The sequence below is a fragment of the Lithobates pipiens genome, unplaced genomic scaffold (assembly GCF_037356315.1).
Source record: "Lithobates pipiens isolate NorthernLeopardFrog02 unplaced genomic scaffold, aLitPip1_a1.2 Scaffold_18, whole genome shotgun sequence".
Taxonomy (NCBI): domain Eukaryota; kingdom Metazoa; phylum Chordata; class Amphibia; order Anura; family Ranidae; genus Lithobates; species Lithobates pipiens.
The window spans coordinates 564090654-564109022 of NW_027507758.1; the positions used below are offsets into that span (position 1 = coordinate 564090654).

The 18369-nt window shown below is 43.1% G+C and overlaps 1 protein-coding gene across 1 annotated transcript in view; it reads right to left on the reverse strand.

The window, feature by feature from the left end:
• Positions 1-418: 418 nt before the first annotated feature.
• LOC143989001 (uncharacterized) overlaps positions 419-18369 on the reverse strand; it is a 56974-nt gene continuing 39023 nt past the window's right edge. Inside the window, exons 7-8 of the mRNA XM_077488983.1 lie at positions 5556-5768; positions 419-756 (exon numbers count right to left, since the gene is read on the reverse strand). Coding sequence (XP_077345109.1) covers positions 637-756; positions 5556-5768 — 333 coding nt within the window. The 3' untranslated portion in view covers positions 419-636. The remainder of the gene's footprint in view (positions 757-5555; positions 5769-18369) is intronic.

Here is an 18369-nt window from a genome sequence, read left to right on the forward strand (position 1 = left end):
ACTTAACAATTATACTAGTTATTACTTAACCTGTCCCTTTATGACTTATTTTGGTGGAAGCTCCAAGGTTAGCATCCTGCCTCCATTACTTGTTGGATGATTGGTCGGAGCAAACAAAAGCAGACCAGGCATTCTTTTCTCCCTGAGAATGATGAGTGGTAGAAGAGAAGACCTCCTCCTTTCTAACCATCTACTGGCTGTCATCTCTCAATAGGGCCCTGTTCAGGAGTATGGTACACCTTCTCCCAGCATGCACCATGTCCTACATTGAATATTTGGCTCCCAGTACACCAGTGTGTTTGTTTATAGCTTTAGTGTATCTGCTGGCACCAGGAACTAATGCTCCTCACTCAACATCTTCTGTGGAGCGAGCCCAATGTAATTCAGGGGGAAAAAAACAGATGCTTAATCAGCTTAAGAAGCTTAACCATCGTCTGTATTTACTGGAGACATTGTAAAGAAAGAATACATCGAAATGCAACTTATTAACACTTTAAAGGACTGATACATAGAACTATATTAGACAATAAAGTTAATGAACCTGCTTATACAAAATTGAATTTCCCCAAATTTCCAAAAACCCTTTACTCTACATGTTTGGTCATTATGGCCAAGACAATCATCCTATCTTTAAGGTCAACAGAGCTCTGCGATGTGAAGATTTCCTCCAACTCCTGCTACTGCCATGGCCTGGCCACTAGGGGCAGCGTCTACTGTCTGCACAGCTTTGTGGGACAAGGACACCTCTCCAAGGACCTGTAAAGGATAAAAAATATTTAACATGAATCATTTTTGTTTTTGAAGATGTTGGAGAGTTTATGTTTCCTTTTTATAGTGTCTCTTATATCTCTCAGTCCTGCATATTCACTGCAGTTGTTACAAAGGGTTAACTGGCTCAAACGTTGTTCCAGGTCAATAATTCACTACATAGGAGGACCAGCATGGAGATAAGAGTGCTGCAGCCTTGAAGCAGTTCGGTTTAGAGAAAAAAAACCTTAGCTGTACTGGAGACACACAAGAGGTCAGCTGCTTGGCAGGATGGGGAGTGTGACATCACTGTGCGGCCTCGTCACTTCGCCCAATCAGAGAATGTGAAAAGCATGCGCTGAATGGTGCCCACGCAACCTTCTGTGTCCATAATGCAGCTGGCCAGCCAATCAACGCAGAACTCTGAAGCTAATGGAAACTGCTGGAGTAACAATGTATACTACAGTGATTTCCAGCTTCTATAGGGAACCCACAGGTATGGTATATGCATAGTTACATTGGTATATGCTGGACCCATGTAACTATGTAAAACGTAGAATTCAACTTTAAGGAAAATGCAAGACAATGCACTGCCTCTCCGGCAACAGCCAATGAGGCAGTGAAACCATACAGAACTCCAGGGCAGTTAGAAACAATGCCAGAAACTATGGCAGATTGATCTCTGTAGCCACATAATGCCTTGATAAAGGGACCATGCACAGTCCCCAAACATTGGCTATTATAACTAGAGTTGTAATATATCACACGGCATACCAAGAAGGTGTACTGGCATAAATGTAATTTGTAAGCTTTAAGAGGAATAACACACCAAATGTTAACTCCACTAATCATGCTCCACCTCTAAATAACATACACTATGGCTAAAAGTTTATGGACCCATCACACTTATATGAGCTTACTGGACATCCCATTCCAAAACCATGGTCATTAATATGGAGTTGGTCCCCCTATAACAGATTTCATTGTTCAGGGAGAGCTTTCCACATGATTTTGGAGGGTGTCTATGGGAATCTGTGCTCCAAAAGAAATGGGCAGTTTACTATTCTTCAAACTTTAGAGGGGCCAGACTGTGGCCAGTGGGAGTAGAAAATGTCTTGGCATCAATAACACCATTTGTGAGAGCAATGGTGCCCCATCATTGTTGTCAGTGGGATGAATCATATCCCATTGTTGGTGTCAGTGGCCAGAATTGTGCTCCATTGTTGGTGTCAGTGCCAGGAATTATGCCCCATTGTTAATGTCAGTGGGAGAAACAGTGCCTTGTAACAGTGGGAGATAAAGTCCCCTAAGAGCCAGATAGAGGCAAGCATAGGGCTATATTTGACCCCCAGGCTGCAGTTTGGAGACCACTGATCTAAAGCATCTATGGATCTTAATCCAAACCCACCTGAGATATATCGCTGGAAAGACCGACAATCATAAATGGCCAAGGCATACCTCCACCCTACATATAGAAGGGGGTGTATACCTGTGGTTGCCAGACAGGGAATGCCTCAGCTGCTTATTATCGGCAATCCACAGCTTCCTGGCAAGATAGTTCTAGTGGGTGCTCACTAAGATCTTAAAATTTCTGAATTCTTCCATGCTTGTGGGCAATGCTGACCCTTTAGCCTAGGTTCACACTTGTGTGGGTTAGGAATGCTCTCAAATTTACACGCATTCCTGACCCACAGGCAAAATGTGCTGCTCTTAATTCTTAATGGCACCCCCACGCATCGGCAAAATGCCATGGCGCAATTTAAAAAAAACGTCAGCGATTTTTTTTTTCCACTTTTCTGCAGGTAGGGCATCCCGTTAACATGAATAGACTCCCTTACATGCAGAATGCCGTGCGCAGTGATGTGAACCCGAGGCTTAGAGAGTAATCAGCTTCAATCAGTTGTAGTTATCAGAGTTTCTCTGGGATTGGAGTTGATATGTACAATGGGAATGGGATTATCCAGGAATGTGACCTCCGCGCTGAATACTAAACACACACGCATGTTCCATACACAAACCCAAGACTGTGCGTCTTTGTTTGGAGTCACATTACATGTCTGAATTAGAGCACGTTATGTTCTATACCTTCCCCGAATCTTACACCTTCGCTCCTTGTTCAGAGTGTTGAGAAATAGGAGTAAAGCCTGTAATTAATCCTAGATTATCTGTGCTCACAGCAACCAGAAAATACAATAAAGACGCTATGTGACATAAAATACGATATCATCTAAATCTCCCCTAATACCCTTCTACCAGAGAGCCATTCAACGTAAATGTAAAACGCATTGTTAAAGTTATCTAAACCCTGACCATGAACTTCTCCTATTTGCTTCCTTTTGGCCTGGTCAAGTCTATTCTACCTGTAATGCCGCGTACACACAACCGGACTTTCCGTCAGAAAAGGTCCGATGGAATCATTTCATCGGATATTCCGATCATGTGTGGGCTTCATCTGACTTTTTTTTTTTCAAAAATTCTGACGGACCTAGAAATAGAACATGTTTTAAATCTTTCCGACGCAATCAATTCCTATCGGGAAAACCGTTTTTCTGTATGCTGTTTCCGACTAACTAAAAACGACGCAAGGGCAGCTATTGGCTACTGGCTATTGAACTTCCTTTTTCTAGTCCCCGTCGTACGTCATCACGTTCTAAACGAACGGACTTTGGTGTGATTGTGTGTCGGCAAGTCCGTTTCAGCGGAACTCCGTCGGAAAGACCGTCAGAGTTTATTTTGGTGGAAAAAATGGTCGTGTGTACGCGGCATAAATTTAAGTCAGCTAAATACATTCCCAGAGTATCAAAATAAAATTTGCGCAAAGTCTAAAAGTTTTTTTCTTTTTTTAAATAACATGTTTTATACGCACTTAGTCTGTGTAATAGTATTGCACAGAGCATCCCAATCCTCCTCTTCTTAGGTTCCCCGCCGGCGCTCCTGGCTCCTGCTCCCTTCTGAGTGCCCCCCAAGGAAGCCACTTTCTATGAGGGCACTTGTTTGGGCTCACTCCTGAGCCAGGCTATGTGTGTCTATTGACACACACACAGTGCCACTAAGCCCCGCCCTCTGCCACTACTTTTTGTGCTTTCCGGTGCAATTTGAATTGGTTGCCAGATTGCACTGCAGGAGATTGCACAAGAATCGTATAGAACGCAAAAAAAAAAGTTCCTGTGTGATTCTGGAATGAACCAGCCCTTAAGCCTAGTACACAGGGGGCGAATGTCGGGGGGCATCGGCAGGTTCAATAGAAACCGGCTAAAATTTCACCCGTGTGTACTGCAGCTGGTCCGACAGAAGCCAGGCATTCAGCCTGGCGTCTGTTATAGGAGCATGACCCAAAAAGTCTGCTGATTAGCTCCTGATCAATTAGATATGTGCACCACTGAAAAATGTGTTTAGTTTAATTTTCGGTTCATTTGTTTTTTTGCTTTTTTTTCATTTATCGGATCGGCATTCGTTACTTCGGATAATTCGTAACTTCGGATGCATTCATATTTGTTACGTTCACTAATGCCGCGTACACGTGACCGGACTTTCCGGCAGAAAAGGTCAGACGGCCTTGCCGACGGACTTTCGACTGAGTTACGACAGACTTCCGAACGAACGGACTTGCCCATACATGAACGGACTAAAGTCTGTTCGTTTTTAACATGATGGCGTATGACGGGACTAGAAAAAGAAGTTCAATAGCCAATAGCTGCCCTTGCGTTGTATTTGGTCTGTCGGACCAGCATACAGACGAACGGTTTTCTCGATAGGAATTGAATCCGTCGGACAGATTTGAAACATGTTCTATTTCTAGGTCCGTCTGAATTTTTTAAAGAAAAACTATCGTACTATCCCACACACGATCGGACTATCCGGACCTGTTCTGATGGAAAGTCCGGTCACGTGTACACGGCATTACAGTTACTTTAGCCAAATTTGGAAGGAAATTACAATAAAAATGTAAATCGAATCTATCCCAAATTAGCTGCTATGGTGCAGAGACCCAAATAGAAGAATTACTGACTTCAGCTATTTTACCTATAATTTCATAGTTCATAATAATAAATAATAAAAATTATAATAATAGTCAATAATTAAATTATAATAGAAGATATGAAAAACTAAATTATCCGAAAGTAATCAATTTGTTAAACTCATAGTTTGAATCCTTTTTCGTTCTTTCGGATTTTCATTTTTTCTGACAATTCGTTTTTAATATGCATTCATTAAAAGAAACTTTTGTTTATTCTGATGCTTTCAATATGCCGAATTTCATCCAAAAACTAATTTGCAACTAAACGAATTGGACATGTCTACTGATCAGCACTCTCAGCTAATGGCCGAGAGTGCTGACCGGAGTGTTCTGGTGGGGGGTGTTGCGTTCCTTGTCAGATCACAACAGCTTAGCAGGGTGGGTTACTGTACTAAAATCATGTAGTTAGTACATCGGCTCCTCCTGAGCTGTCAGGTTTTTTTTTTGTTCAGCCCTGCTGAGTTGAACAAAACAAAGAGTAGTCTGTACCAGGCTTTAGAGCACAGATATGCAATTAGCGGACCTCCAGCTGTTGTAAAACTACAAGTCCCATCATGCTTCTGCCTTTGGGTGTCATGCTTGTGGCTGTCAGAGTCTTGCTATGCCTCATGGGAGTTGTAGTTCTGCAACAGCTGGAGGTCCGCTAATTGCATATCCCTGCTTTAGAGTGAAGGTCCAATTTAATTTATCATCTCATCGCAGTACATGAATGAGAAGATATGCAGACAAATGGTTATTGTACTGGTGAGAAGTGCGTAGGTGAGATAATTATTATCTGTTATTATCTTACCTCTTGAGTCTTGATATTGGCTGCACGAGCGCTGCAAGTTCCGCTTCCCCCAGCCAGCACCACGCTATCCGTACAGAATCTGGCTGCGTACAGGAACTCGCCCTGAAGGTGGGCCGCTGGAAACGGGATGTCTTGTAGCAGATTACCGGTGCGGAAGTCCCACAGCTGCAAAGCGTTGCGTGCCACCCAGGAGGCGGTGAGGACATAGTTGTTCTGTATGTGGGAGAAAATATCGCAAATGACAAACAATAGCAACAGCACAAAAACCAATCAAAACCTTTGTCTCCATATGTGTGAATGCGGTTTGTGGTGGAAAAAGAAGCTTACAGTGCAATTGCTCTTCCCTGATGGAACGTGCTACAGAAGTCATATTGGTGAAAAAATTGTCTTCCTAATGCCGGAGATGCTCCGGGGTGAGCTCTGTTCACAGGCCTGGACTTCTCAGAGCTTTATACACTTCACTATCCAAAAGATCCAGAGTTAGGTTCTTTCACACTGCTTCATTGAAGAAAGAAACGCAGTAATAACGCATATGGGTTTTTTCTGCGTTTTTTTGCACTCCTGATTTCAATTATGCACCTGTGAAACTTAGACATGTGGCTCAAAAAATGCACCAAAATTGTGTTGTTTTTTTAATGCATTTTCCATTTTTTTTCAATGGGGAGGTGGGTTTTTAGTCCAGTTTTAACCAGTTCCTGCTCAGCCTATAGTCAAATGACGGCTGGGCAGGACTTTCCTCATTCTGGGTGGATGTCCTATGACTTCCTCCCAGAACGCGCCACAATCGTGGCCCTGCGGGAGAAATCTGCCACCCGCCAATGACAGATCACTGTACGGGCCCGCTGCCAGTACCATGTGATCGCTGTGATCAATCACAGCAGATCACATGACAATTGTAAACAATGGATGGTTTCCTTTCATGCCAACTAATGTATACAATTGTGTTGCTAGCTGTGATTGGTCACAGTGATCACATGGTACAGACAGGGCCAATCACAGCTAATCACAGCAGTACTCACTGAATGAATCAGTTTCATTCAGTAAAAATGATTGCTTTTAACAATAAAATGTATTGGTATAAGCAATCATAATGTGTAAAAAGAAAAAAATCCTGATCACTTCCACAGAGTAGTACAATGTTACTATGGTAAAAATAAAGAGTATTAAAGAAAAAAACTTACTACATTTTTTTTTCTTTTTACATAATGTCACCAGTCAGTGTCCCTGATCACAACCACACCAATTATATGATGACCCTGTACTGCACAGGTGACAGTATGGAAAAAAAAAAAGAGAGAAAAAAAAATGACAACATAAAAAAAATCATCATGCCTCTTACTAAATACCTTGAACCTACAGATCAAAAAGGGGTCATTTGGGGATAATTGTACTGTCTTGGTCTTAAAAAATGAGTAAGGCCATCAGTACATTGATCAATTTTCAGATACATACATTAGTTTGTGGACTCTCTAACTTTCTTACAGTCTAAAAAATATACACCGATTTGGGTTATTTTCACCAAAGAAATGTAGCAGAATACATGTTGGCCCCAATTCAGGAAGAAAGATTATTTATTTGCAAAATTTTAAAACAGAAACAAAGAAAAACACTTTTTTTGGCATAATTTTCAATCGTTGTTTATTTAGCAAAAGATAAAAAATCTAGTAGTAATTAAATACCACTAATGCCGCGTACACACGATCGGAATTTTGGCCAGAAAAAGCTCTGATGGTTTTCCTGACGGAATTCCGACGGGATTTTGCTTAAGCTGTCTTGCATACATGGTCACACCAAATTCCAACCATCAAGAACGCAGTTACGTACAACACGTACGAGGGACTAGAAAAAGGAAGTTCAATAGCCAGTAGCCAATAGCTTCCGTCTCGTAGTTGAATCTGAGCATGCGTGAGTTTTTGCACGTCGGAATTGCATACACACGAATGGATTTTCAGATAGGAACTTTTTCCGACCGAAAAATTGAGAACATGCTCTCAATCTTTTGCTGGTCGAAATTTGGCCAGCAAAAATCCAATGGAGCATACGCACGATCACATGATCACATTTTCTGACCAAAAGCTCTCATCGGTCTTTTGCTGCCTGAATTTCTGACCGTGTGTATGTGGCATAAAAGAAAGCTTTGTTTGTATGAAAAAAATGATAAAAATGTAGTATGAGTAAAATGTTGCATGACCATGCAATTCATTCAGTGTGACAGCACTGAAAGTAAAAAAATTGGCCTGGGCAGGAAGTGGGGGGGGGGGGGAGGTTAAGTGCCCGGTATTGAAATGGTTAAGCACGCACAAAAAAGGAAGTATGCAGGACTTTTAAAAACGCCCCGTACCCACAGCGCACTAGTGTGAAGAGTACCATAGGTTTTCAAGGGATGCATTTTTCTTCTGCTTTTTTACCCAAAAAACACATAAAAAAACAGATCAGTGTGAAAGAGCCCTTAGCAACACTGTACACAGTACGGCACCTGAAGGTACCAGCATGGCTGATCCAAGCCCATGATGAGCTGAGGGCTTAAACTGACACTAAACAATATCCTTATTCTCCAAAAATCATTGTAGCACCTTCTACCTTTAGGTAGGTGCTAGAGTAGGATTTTTCTGGGTCTTAGACCCCCTTCACACCAGGGCGTTTTGCAGGCGCTATAGTGTTAGAAATAGCGACTGCAATCCGCCCTAAAGAAGCTGCACCATTGTGTGTAATGTGAAAGCCTGAGGGTTTTCACACTACAGCGGTGCGCTGGCAGGACGTCAGGAAAAGTCCTGCCAGCAGCTTCTTTGGAGCGGTGAAGGAGCGGTGTGTTTACCGCTGCTCCCCATTGAAATCAATGGGGCAACGCTGTAATACTTTTACTCCCCGCTAGTGGCAGATTAAGGGTTAAAACCGCCGGCAATACGCTGCAATAGCGGCGTTTTGCCGGCGGTTTTAACCCTTTCTCTGCCACTAGCGGGGAGTAAAAGCGCCCCGCTAGCAGTCGAAATGCTCCGCAAATGCGCCCCAAATCCGGCGGTAAAACACTGCTAAAATTAGTGGCGTTTTACCGCCAGCGCTATGGGCGGTGTGGTGTGAAAGGGGTCCAAGATATCAGTGTAGACAAATTTAGACAGGCCTGTGCTTTAGGCTAGGCCTGTTTGTTTTGATTTGAGATTGGGAGTGTTTAGTGTAGTGGTGGGTGTGCTTTAAGCACAGAGACGCCTCCCCTGATTTCCGGAAGATTGTTCTGGAACAGAGGTTGGACCTGAGGTTTGAGTGGCAGGCAGCTCATGTGAGGAGCTTTGACCAATTACCATTCCTTGTTGGCAGGCGGCAGGCCTCTCATATAAGCGTCACATGCTGCCCGGGAGGTTCTGACGGTGTAGGAAAAAGGAGAATGGACTATTAGGTAGCTGCCACAGGGTGTCTCCATGTGGGGGGTGCGCCGAGCGCGGAGGAGGGCTGGAGGAGCTACTAGGATGTATTCCTCGATAAAGATCTTCACCATGGTGTTGGTGTCAGGCTGCTGTGACTGGGGAACACAGGACTTGCTCTTTGGGGAAGATCAGAGAAGAAGAAGCAACAGTAGGACTGAGGAGGGTAAAACAAAGTTCTGTGACCGGGGGACACAGAACTTGCCCTTTGGAGAAGGTCAGTGTGAAAGAAGCAAAAGGAGAATTGTTGAGAGTAGTGCAAAATGCTGTGGCCGGGGAACCCATTGTTTGCAGTTATAGACTGGCTGGGACTAGTAGTCCGCTTATTACCATGTGCTAGGCCGTCAGGGTGAGGTACCGAGTATCTCTGGCATGGTAAAGCATTCTGGTGATATCATTCAAGAGACTGTGTAGCTACCAAATTCACTGAGCCACCCGGGAGAGGTACTGTATGCCTCTGGCTTATTGATTTGCTCAAGCAACACCATTAAGAGACTTTAGTAGAGTAACAAAGTACAGCCAGCAAGCTGGGGTTATTCAGAGTGATCCCTTATTGTCTTACTGAAAGTGAAGCAACGGGAATCTAACAGTTTTGCAGTAAAGGATTTGTACAAGAATAGTGATAATCTGCAGGAGTGAGTGCAGAGGAAGAGGAGCAATAGTCTGCAGTGGAGAAATGCAGAGGAAATAGACTGTGAATGTTAGAAGTGCATCATTTTTCAGGGCTAAAGCTGCTAATCAATGTTCTACAAATGTGATGACAATTCAGTAAGTGCTATGGGCATCTTCCTTTACCCCAACCAAAAACTACGCAAATGACTGTTCATTGTCTCAGATGTGATAGATGGGGGTCTGGCCGCAGGGTGATTTGGTGGATGTTAGTAACTAGTGGTAACCAACCGCTACATCATCTATACACATTAACTACTTAAAGTGGTTGTAAATCCTTTACAACCACTTTAACCTACAGTTAAGCCTAGATTAAGGTTTACCTGTAGGTGCTTGAAATATCTCCCAGACCTGCACGGTCTAGGAGATATTTGCAAATCGGTGTACGGCAATTTCTTCTGCGCATGCGCCGGAGTTAGAAAGGGCACGCTGCACCATTTCCAGCTCGGGTCATGCCCTCAAAGGTGGCTCCCGCGCCCATTTGCGGGAGTGACGTCACGCGACTCGGGCCAATCACAAAGCCGGAGTTTGCAGCCCCGGAAAAAAGAGGGGTGAAGAAAGGACGCTCGCTGGTAGCGAGGAAGACAGGGACATCGCAGGCTTCTCTTGCAGGTAAGTGTCACATAATGGGCTACTATGCGATCCATGGTAGCCCATTTCAGGGAAACAAAGACGAAGTAACACCCATCAGGTAATTAAACCCAAGACACTATATGTGGTCTCCCACAGTACACAGAACATGGAAATGCAATAGTTTTAGTAAATAGAAACTGCTAAATACCTTTTCTCATCACAAGTATATTGCAGTCATGTGACTTCTATCAGTGTCTGGTTAAAGCTTCTAGGAGTAGTTTTCATTCTCTTCTGACTGTCCTATGAGGCTGTAGGACCTCTGACCCTCTGTCTGGACAGTGCTGATTGGCCCTCTAGCAATACACACCAAACTGAGCATGTGCAGCTTGTCCCCTAGGCTCTGTTCTATCAGCAGATGGATGGGGGAGAGTAAAAAGAATGGGAGAATCAGAAGACTGGGTCAAACAGCCTTTTTACACAATGTGGAGGATTTACCCCTTAGGTTCCACAGTGAGTATAACAAGCATATTTACTGCATATACAGACTGATTTTACTGTTGTGGGTTTAGTAACACTTTAATGTCCCTCTAATCTTGTTTTCATGAAATGTGTTTTTTACTGTATTTTTCTGCCTCCTTGTAATGTAATGAGCTCCTGAACCTATACCCCCACCTCTATGTATTGGGAAAGAGCAGCGCATGTTAGTTGCTCTATATACACAATGCATCCTGTAGTCCATAGTCTATCTGGGGAGTGAGCAAAAGGGGCTGGCTACATTCCTACATATAGAGGACAAGCATAGCCATCCTCCAATAGGAAGTCAGATCACAATAGCAAAAAAATAGCAATTTGGAGATATGGAGGAGACTGGGAGCAATAGAGGGGTGGATATGAATGAAAAAAAAAAAAAAGGAGGAAACTAAGGACCAAGTCAGAGAGGCAATTTGGCCCAGTACTCAACTGGAAATTTGTGTATCACACCTGTGGTGCCATTCATTGTTCATGTCGCTCCAAATGCACTAAGCAAGAAGTGTGGTTCTGGCATGTGCGGGAACACGCAGCAGACGCAATGAAACTTGCCATTAAAACCCGTATAAAAAACCCAAGGCACAAAAAACTGATTTTGACACATTTGTCATGTGTAGGGTGGCCCACTGAAATGAATACTGCCTTACATGCAAAGTCTGATATCGTATAAGTGTAAATAAAGGCTTATACAGTATAGTCCCATTATAGAAAAACTCAAGCCACTAACGAAACAACCTGTATTCAAGCAGTTATTATTATACTGCCATCTAGTGGTCAGAATAGATATATATTTTCGGTAAAGATTTTTTTGCTGCAAACTGATCTTTCTGAGCCATTCTATGTATGGAGTTTTCATGTTAAAGTGAAACTCTCCCAATCATCATTCATTATTTTTAACCCTCATGCTGATAGCATTAGTAAATAGATTGTATAATGTAAATATATTACTAGATTACTATTACTACTATTAATTACTTGTTTTAAACTTCGTTTTTTTTTTTTTTACAGTTCTTCAGTTACTTCTTGGTTGCTTGCATAGGCAAACAAAGTCATACATCCCAGGAGACTTCAGAAGGGGAGGAGAGGAGAAAGGGTTTTCCCAGCTAAGCACACTCTCCTGCATGCATGCTTGAGCTAGGTGCAGATGGATTCCAGGAAGTAAATGCTACATGAACATACTTGCCAACAGTCCCGATTTTTCCCAGGACAGTCCCAATTTTGGGACCCTCATCCCGATCGGAGCTCATCCCGATTAATTTCTCGGGATTTTGCCTTTGCCCTGGGAAAAATCTGGAATGTTTTAGGAAAAGACGGTTCAGTGGAGAGGGGAGGGAACTGCCGGGAACTGTAGCTGCCACGCTGCTGGGGGACACAGATCGCTCTGTAAGGAGGGCTCTGCTGCTGCTGCCAGGGACACTGAAGTAAGGCGGGCTCTGTTGCTTGAGGACACAGATTGCTCTGTAAGGAGGGCTCCACTGCTGCCAGCTGCTGGGGACACCAGATATAAAGGAGGGATCCGCTGCCAGGGACATCAGATGTAAAGGAGGGCTCCGCTGCTGGAGGACACAAGATGTAAAGGAGGGCTCCGCTGCCAGGGACATCAGATGTAAAGGAGGGCTCCGCTGCTGGGGGACACCAGATGTAACGGAGGGCTCCGCTGCTGGGGGACACCAGATGTAACGGAGGGCTCTGCTGCTGGGGGACACCAGATGTAAAGGAGGGCTCCGCTGCTGGGGGACACCAGATGTAAAGGAGGGCTCCGCTGCTGGAGTTTCCAGATGTAAGGAGGGGCTCTGCAGCCATGGACACAGATCTGTAAGGTGGGTCTCTGCTTCTGGGGGAACCTGATGTAAGGACAGACTCTGTTGGGGGCACCTGATGTAAGGACAGACTCTGTTGGGGGCACTTGATGTAAGGACAGACTCTGTTGGGGGCACCTGATGTAAGGACAGACTCTGTTGGGGGCACCTGATGTAAGGACAGACTCTGTTGGGGGCACCTGATGTAAGGACAGACTCTGTTGGGGGCACCTGATGTAAGGACAGACTCTGTTGGGGGCACCTGATGTAAGGACAGACTCTGTTGGGGGCACCTGATGTAAGGACAGACTCTGCTGGGGGCACCTGATGCAAGGACAGACTCTGCTGGGGGCACCTGATGCAAGGACAGACTCTGCTGGGGGCACCTGATGGCATCTGGTGGCAAGCGACGTGGCAGGTGACACACTCAGGGGTCCAACTGATTCTGGATTATGGTGAGTTGAATGATTTCATTCGATATTATAATGTAATAATAGTAATAATGCGCTTCAATCATCCTGACACCACAACAACCATGGTGTTGGGATGATTGAAGCGCTAACATCAGGTGTTTGGAGTATCTTTATCTGCTGATTTGTTTAATTCTGGAATAAGCATTTCTATTGTGGTGTAGGATCTGGGCCTGCTGTCCCTCCATCCCTCTTTCCTTCCTTCTCTCTGCTTCCTTCCTTCTTTCTCTCTCTTCCTCCCTCTTTTCCCCTTTCTTTCTCCATCTCTCATTCATCTCAGACTCTAACCACACCCCATTTGAACCACACCCATATAAGCCATGCCCACCATTCCACGTAAACCACGCCCATTTTCAGCACGTCACGTCACTTTTTTTTCCTGCACCTCCCCCTTTTTCACTTTAGATTGTAAGCTACACGAGCAGATCCCTCCTAATTTTACTATAGTGAGCTGTATTGTAATTGTACAGTCTCCCTTTATATAGTAAAGAGCTGTGCACACTGTAGGTTCTATATCATTCCATAATAATAATTATAATAATATCGTCAATAATATGATGCACAAGCCTCATAGTAAGGAAAAAAAAAACTTCCTTCATCTTCTCTTACTGAGCCAAATCCTACTTCATTTATGTCTCACATGCTCCCCCTCCCAGGCTCTGCAGCTCACACTGGGAGGGCCTCAACAACAGAGGCAGTGTTGTCAATCTAGAAAGCAGTGGACTAGGTGTGGCCAGGTGCTGACTGACAGGCTTGTGACTCAGCAGTGACAATAATGATAGTTAAACCCCTGCAACATTTGTATATTGCGCTGTAGCGTAAGCAGGCACAGCCAACCTGAGAGTGACAACTCTACTCTGAATTCAGGAGCAGTGCAGCATTGTTGCCATCCCATCACAGAAAGCTGCATGGCATTTGTATGGGTTTCCTTCCACACTCTGAAGACATGCTGGTCAGTTAGTTGGCTCCTGTCTAATCTGGCCCTAGCCATGTGTGTATGCATGTGAGACTCTAGATTGTAAGCTCCTTGGGGGCAGGGACTAATGTGAATGTACAATATGTAGCACACTGCATGAATTATCAGTGCTTTATAAACTGCTATAATAAGAAATATGTTATTAATTTTTGGTTGCATTTTTCAACCAAAGTGCCAATGGTAGTTTTGTATAATTGTGCAACCAAACAATAAATGTCCACCACTTTTTTTTCCTATTTTGTCACCGTACTGGTGACCCCACAATAGGGGGTGTACTTTAACCTCAGAGCTGTCCTAGAAATGAAAAGTACTATTCTGCCTCCAGTAGGCAAATCCGGACTGCAAAATTAAATTTGGCCACTAGATGGAGCCCTGCATTAATTCACTGTTTTGCAGAAGCCTAAGACTGTTCAACTTTAATAAAATCTCCCATCATCTTTCAAGCTAAGAAAATGAAACAGGTGCATCATGGGAGCTCAGGCTCCATTTTAGGTACTGGCATCATATCTGCAGCAAATGTTGTGGACTGAACTTACATTCCCTGCAAGCAGCATTGCTAGTAAGCATGGACGTGTTCTGTATGTTTTATACATTGTATGCATCATACTTCACAACTTTCTGAGATGGGAACGAGGGACACCTATTAGCAAAAGTATGTAGGCATAGGACACAACCATTGCCACGGCCCTTAAAGGAGAATTGTACAAAAAAAAAAGTTAAGTTAAACCCACAAGTGCTTTTTTAACCACTATTATTCCTTTATATTGGCTTTACAAATTTGCAAATGCAGCAATTTAGAAATTGGATGAAAAATTTAGCACTGGGAAATACTTTTTTGAAAGATAAGTAGTGCATTTTATATACAATTCTATAGATCAGACCAAAATGAGGGACAAATGAGGAAGAAAGAGGGACAGGAGGACAATTCTCCAAATCAGAGACAGTCCCTCGAAATCAGGGAAAGTTGGGAGATGTATGCATACCTCCCGCCTTTTTGAGATGGGAACGAGGGACATCTGTTAGAAAAAGTATGTAGGCATAGGACACACCCCCGCCACACCCCGTTAAATGCCAAAAAAAAAAAGATTAAGAACCCACAAGTGCTTTTTTTCCGTCTATTATTCCTTTATATTGGCTTTTCAAATTTACAAATGCAGCAATTTAGAAATTTGGTGAAAAGGTTTAACACTGGGAAACTTTTTGAAAGATAAAAAGTGCAAATTATATACAACTATATAGATCTGACCAAAATGAGGGACAAATGGGCAGGAAGGAGGGACAGAGGGACATTGCTCCAAATCAGGGACAGTCCCTCAAAATCAGGGACAGTTGGGAGCTATGATTGTATCTATTTCTTATCTGTTTTTTTTCTAATAGTTTTACCTCCCAGCCTGTTTGTTAACTGCTTACCGACCGCCCATCTGCAATGTACTGTGGATGAGTGGCTGCTGTAAGCAAAGCACATACCTCCCAACATTTTGAGATGAGAATGAGGGACACCTACTAGCAAACTAGAGTTGCCACCTCATCCCTTTAAACCCAAACACATATTAATTACACATGTTCTGAGGCTAATTAAATGCAGATAAGGCACCAAGTGAGTTTAATTACCTCCTTAATCAGCCTCAGAACCTGTGTAATTAATATGTGTTCAGGTTTAAAGGGATGAGGTGGCAACCATATAGCAAACGTAAGTATAGGGCATGTCCCCTGCCACACCCCCTTAAAGGAGATTTAACCAAAAAAAAGGTTAATTAAATCCACAAGGGTTTTTTTTTACCACTACTATTCCTTTATATTGGCTTTTAAAATTTACAAATGCAGCAATTTAGAATTTGTATGAAAGGTTTAGCCCTGGGAAACACTTTTTGAATGATAAAAAGTACATTTTATGTACGACTATATAGATCAGACCAAAATGAGGGACAAATGAGGAGGAAAGAGGGACATTGCTCCAAATCAGGGACAGTCCCTTGAAATCAGTGACAATTGGGAGCTATGAAAGCAATGTGCCTGTATGTCGCTACCTACTTCCGGGTTTAGGGCACGCCCATGTGTACAATCATGGCCTACAGCTCTGTGCTGGTAAGAGAAACACTAAGGCTGGGTTTACACTGGTACGACAAACGCTCCGACATTGGGAGCTCATGTGACATGACGTGTGCAAATCAATGTGTCCTTATGGGAGCCATCTTAACTGGTCCAACTTTGAAAATGCTCCCCGCACTACTTTGGTCCGACTTTGATTCTACTTCAGCCCATTCAGTATTATTGATGTTGGATCAAAGTAGGATCCTTGTCCTAACCATCCAAATTGTGACATCCGACATTGTGATTACAGCAGCAGTAGAATTTATGTCACATTGGGACTGTTTTGATTGGTCACAAAGTTGGATCAAAGTAGTATCCCGTTCATTCAAGTCGGATGGATGTAGGACCGATGTACTGTAGGACTGATGTAGGACCGATGTAGGACTGATGTAGGACTGATGTAGCAGATCAAAGTAGGATGACAGTTGCATGACTGTCATGTAATATCAGTTTGAAACCAGATAAGTTGATAAAAGCAGCACTCTGTATACACATTACACATAGTTAGATACATATTTAACCCCTTAATCGCCCTAGATGTTAACCCCTTCTAGATGTTAACCCCTATTCCAGTATGTATACCATAGTTTGTAGGCGTTATAACTTTCATGCAAACCAATCATTATACGCTTATTGGGATTTTTTGTTATCACAATCAAATATGTGGCAGATTACATTCTGGGCAAAATTTATGAATAAATTACATTTTTTTAATTGTATTTGATGTGTTTTATAGCAGAAAGTAAAAAATATAGATTTTTTTTTTCAAAAGTTTCGTTTTTTTTCCTGTTTATATCTCAAATAATAAAAAACCCAATGGTGATCGAGTACCACCAAAAGAAGGCTTTATTTGTGTAAAAAAAAAAAAAATATATATATATATATATATTAATTTTGTTTGGGTACAGCATTGCATGACCGTGTAATTGTCTATTAACCAATTTTCAGCTTTCAGCGCTGTTGCACTTTGAATGACAATTGCGCGGTCATGCGACACTGCACCCAAACAAAATTTTTTATAATTTTTTTCCACACAAATAGAGCTTTCTTTTGGTGGTACCTGATCATCTCTGCGTTTTTCCAAAATTTGGAAGAAAAAAAAAGTTTTCATAGTTTGTTATAAAATTTTGCAAACAGGTTATTTTTATCCTTCACTTATGTGCGCTGATGAAGCTGCACTGATGGCCATTGACAGGCTGCACTGATAGGCACTGATGAAGCTGCAGTGATGGGCACTATTAGATCGCACTGATAGACTGTACTGATGGGCACTGATGCGGCTGCTCTGATGGGCACTTATAGACTGCACTGATGGGCACTGATAGACTGCACTGATGGGCACTGATAGACTGCACTGATGGGCACTGATGAGACTGCAGTGATGGGCACTGATGAGGTGGCCCTGGTGGGCACTGATGCAGCGACTCTGGTGGGCACTGATAGGTGGCACTAATGGGCACTTATTGGTAGCACTGATGGGCACTGTTGGGACTGCACTGATAATCAGTGCCCTGGCTGCACCTGGAGTACGTTGTCCAGTTCTGGGCACCAGTCCTCAGGAAAGATGTACTGGAAATGGAGCGAGTACAAAGAAGGGCAACAAAGCTAATAAAGGGTCTGGAGGATATTAGTTATGAAGAAAGGTTGCGAGCACTGAACTTGTTGTCTCTGGAGAAGAGACGCTTGAGAGTAGATATGATTTCAATTTACAAATACCATACTGGTGACCCCACAATAGGGATAAAACCTTTACATGGAAGGGAGTTTAGTAAGACACGTGGCCACTAAAAGAAAAGAGGTTTAACCTTAAACTACGTAGAGGATTCTTTACTGTAATGCCGCATACACACGATCGGAATTTTGGTTGGAAAAAGCTCTCTTGGAATTCCGACAGGATTTCGCTCAAGCTGTCTTGCATACACACGGTCACACCAAATTCCGACCGTCAAGAATGCGGTGATGTACAACACGTACGACGGCACTAGAAAAAGGAAGTTCAATAGCCAGTAGCCAATAGATTCCGTCTCGTAGTTGAATCTGTGCATGCGTGAGTTTTTGCGTATCGGAATTACATACACACGATCAAAATTTCCGATAGAAACTTTTTCCATCAGAAAAATTGAGAACCTGCTCTCAATCTTTTGCTGGCGGAAATTCAGCCAACAAAATTCCTATGGAGCATACACACGGTCGCATTTTCAGACGAAAAGCTCTCATTGGTCTTTTGCTGCCCAAAATTCTGACCGTGTGTAAGCGGCATAAGAGTGGCAAGGATGTGAAATTCCCTTCCAC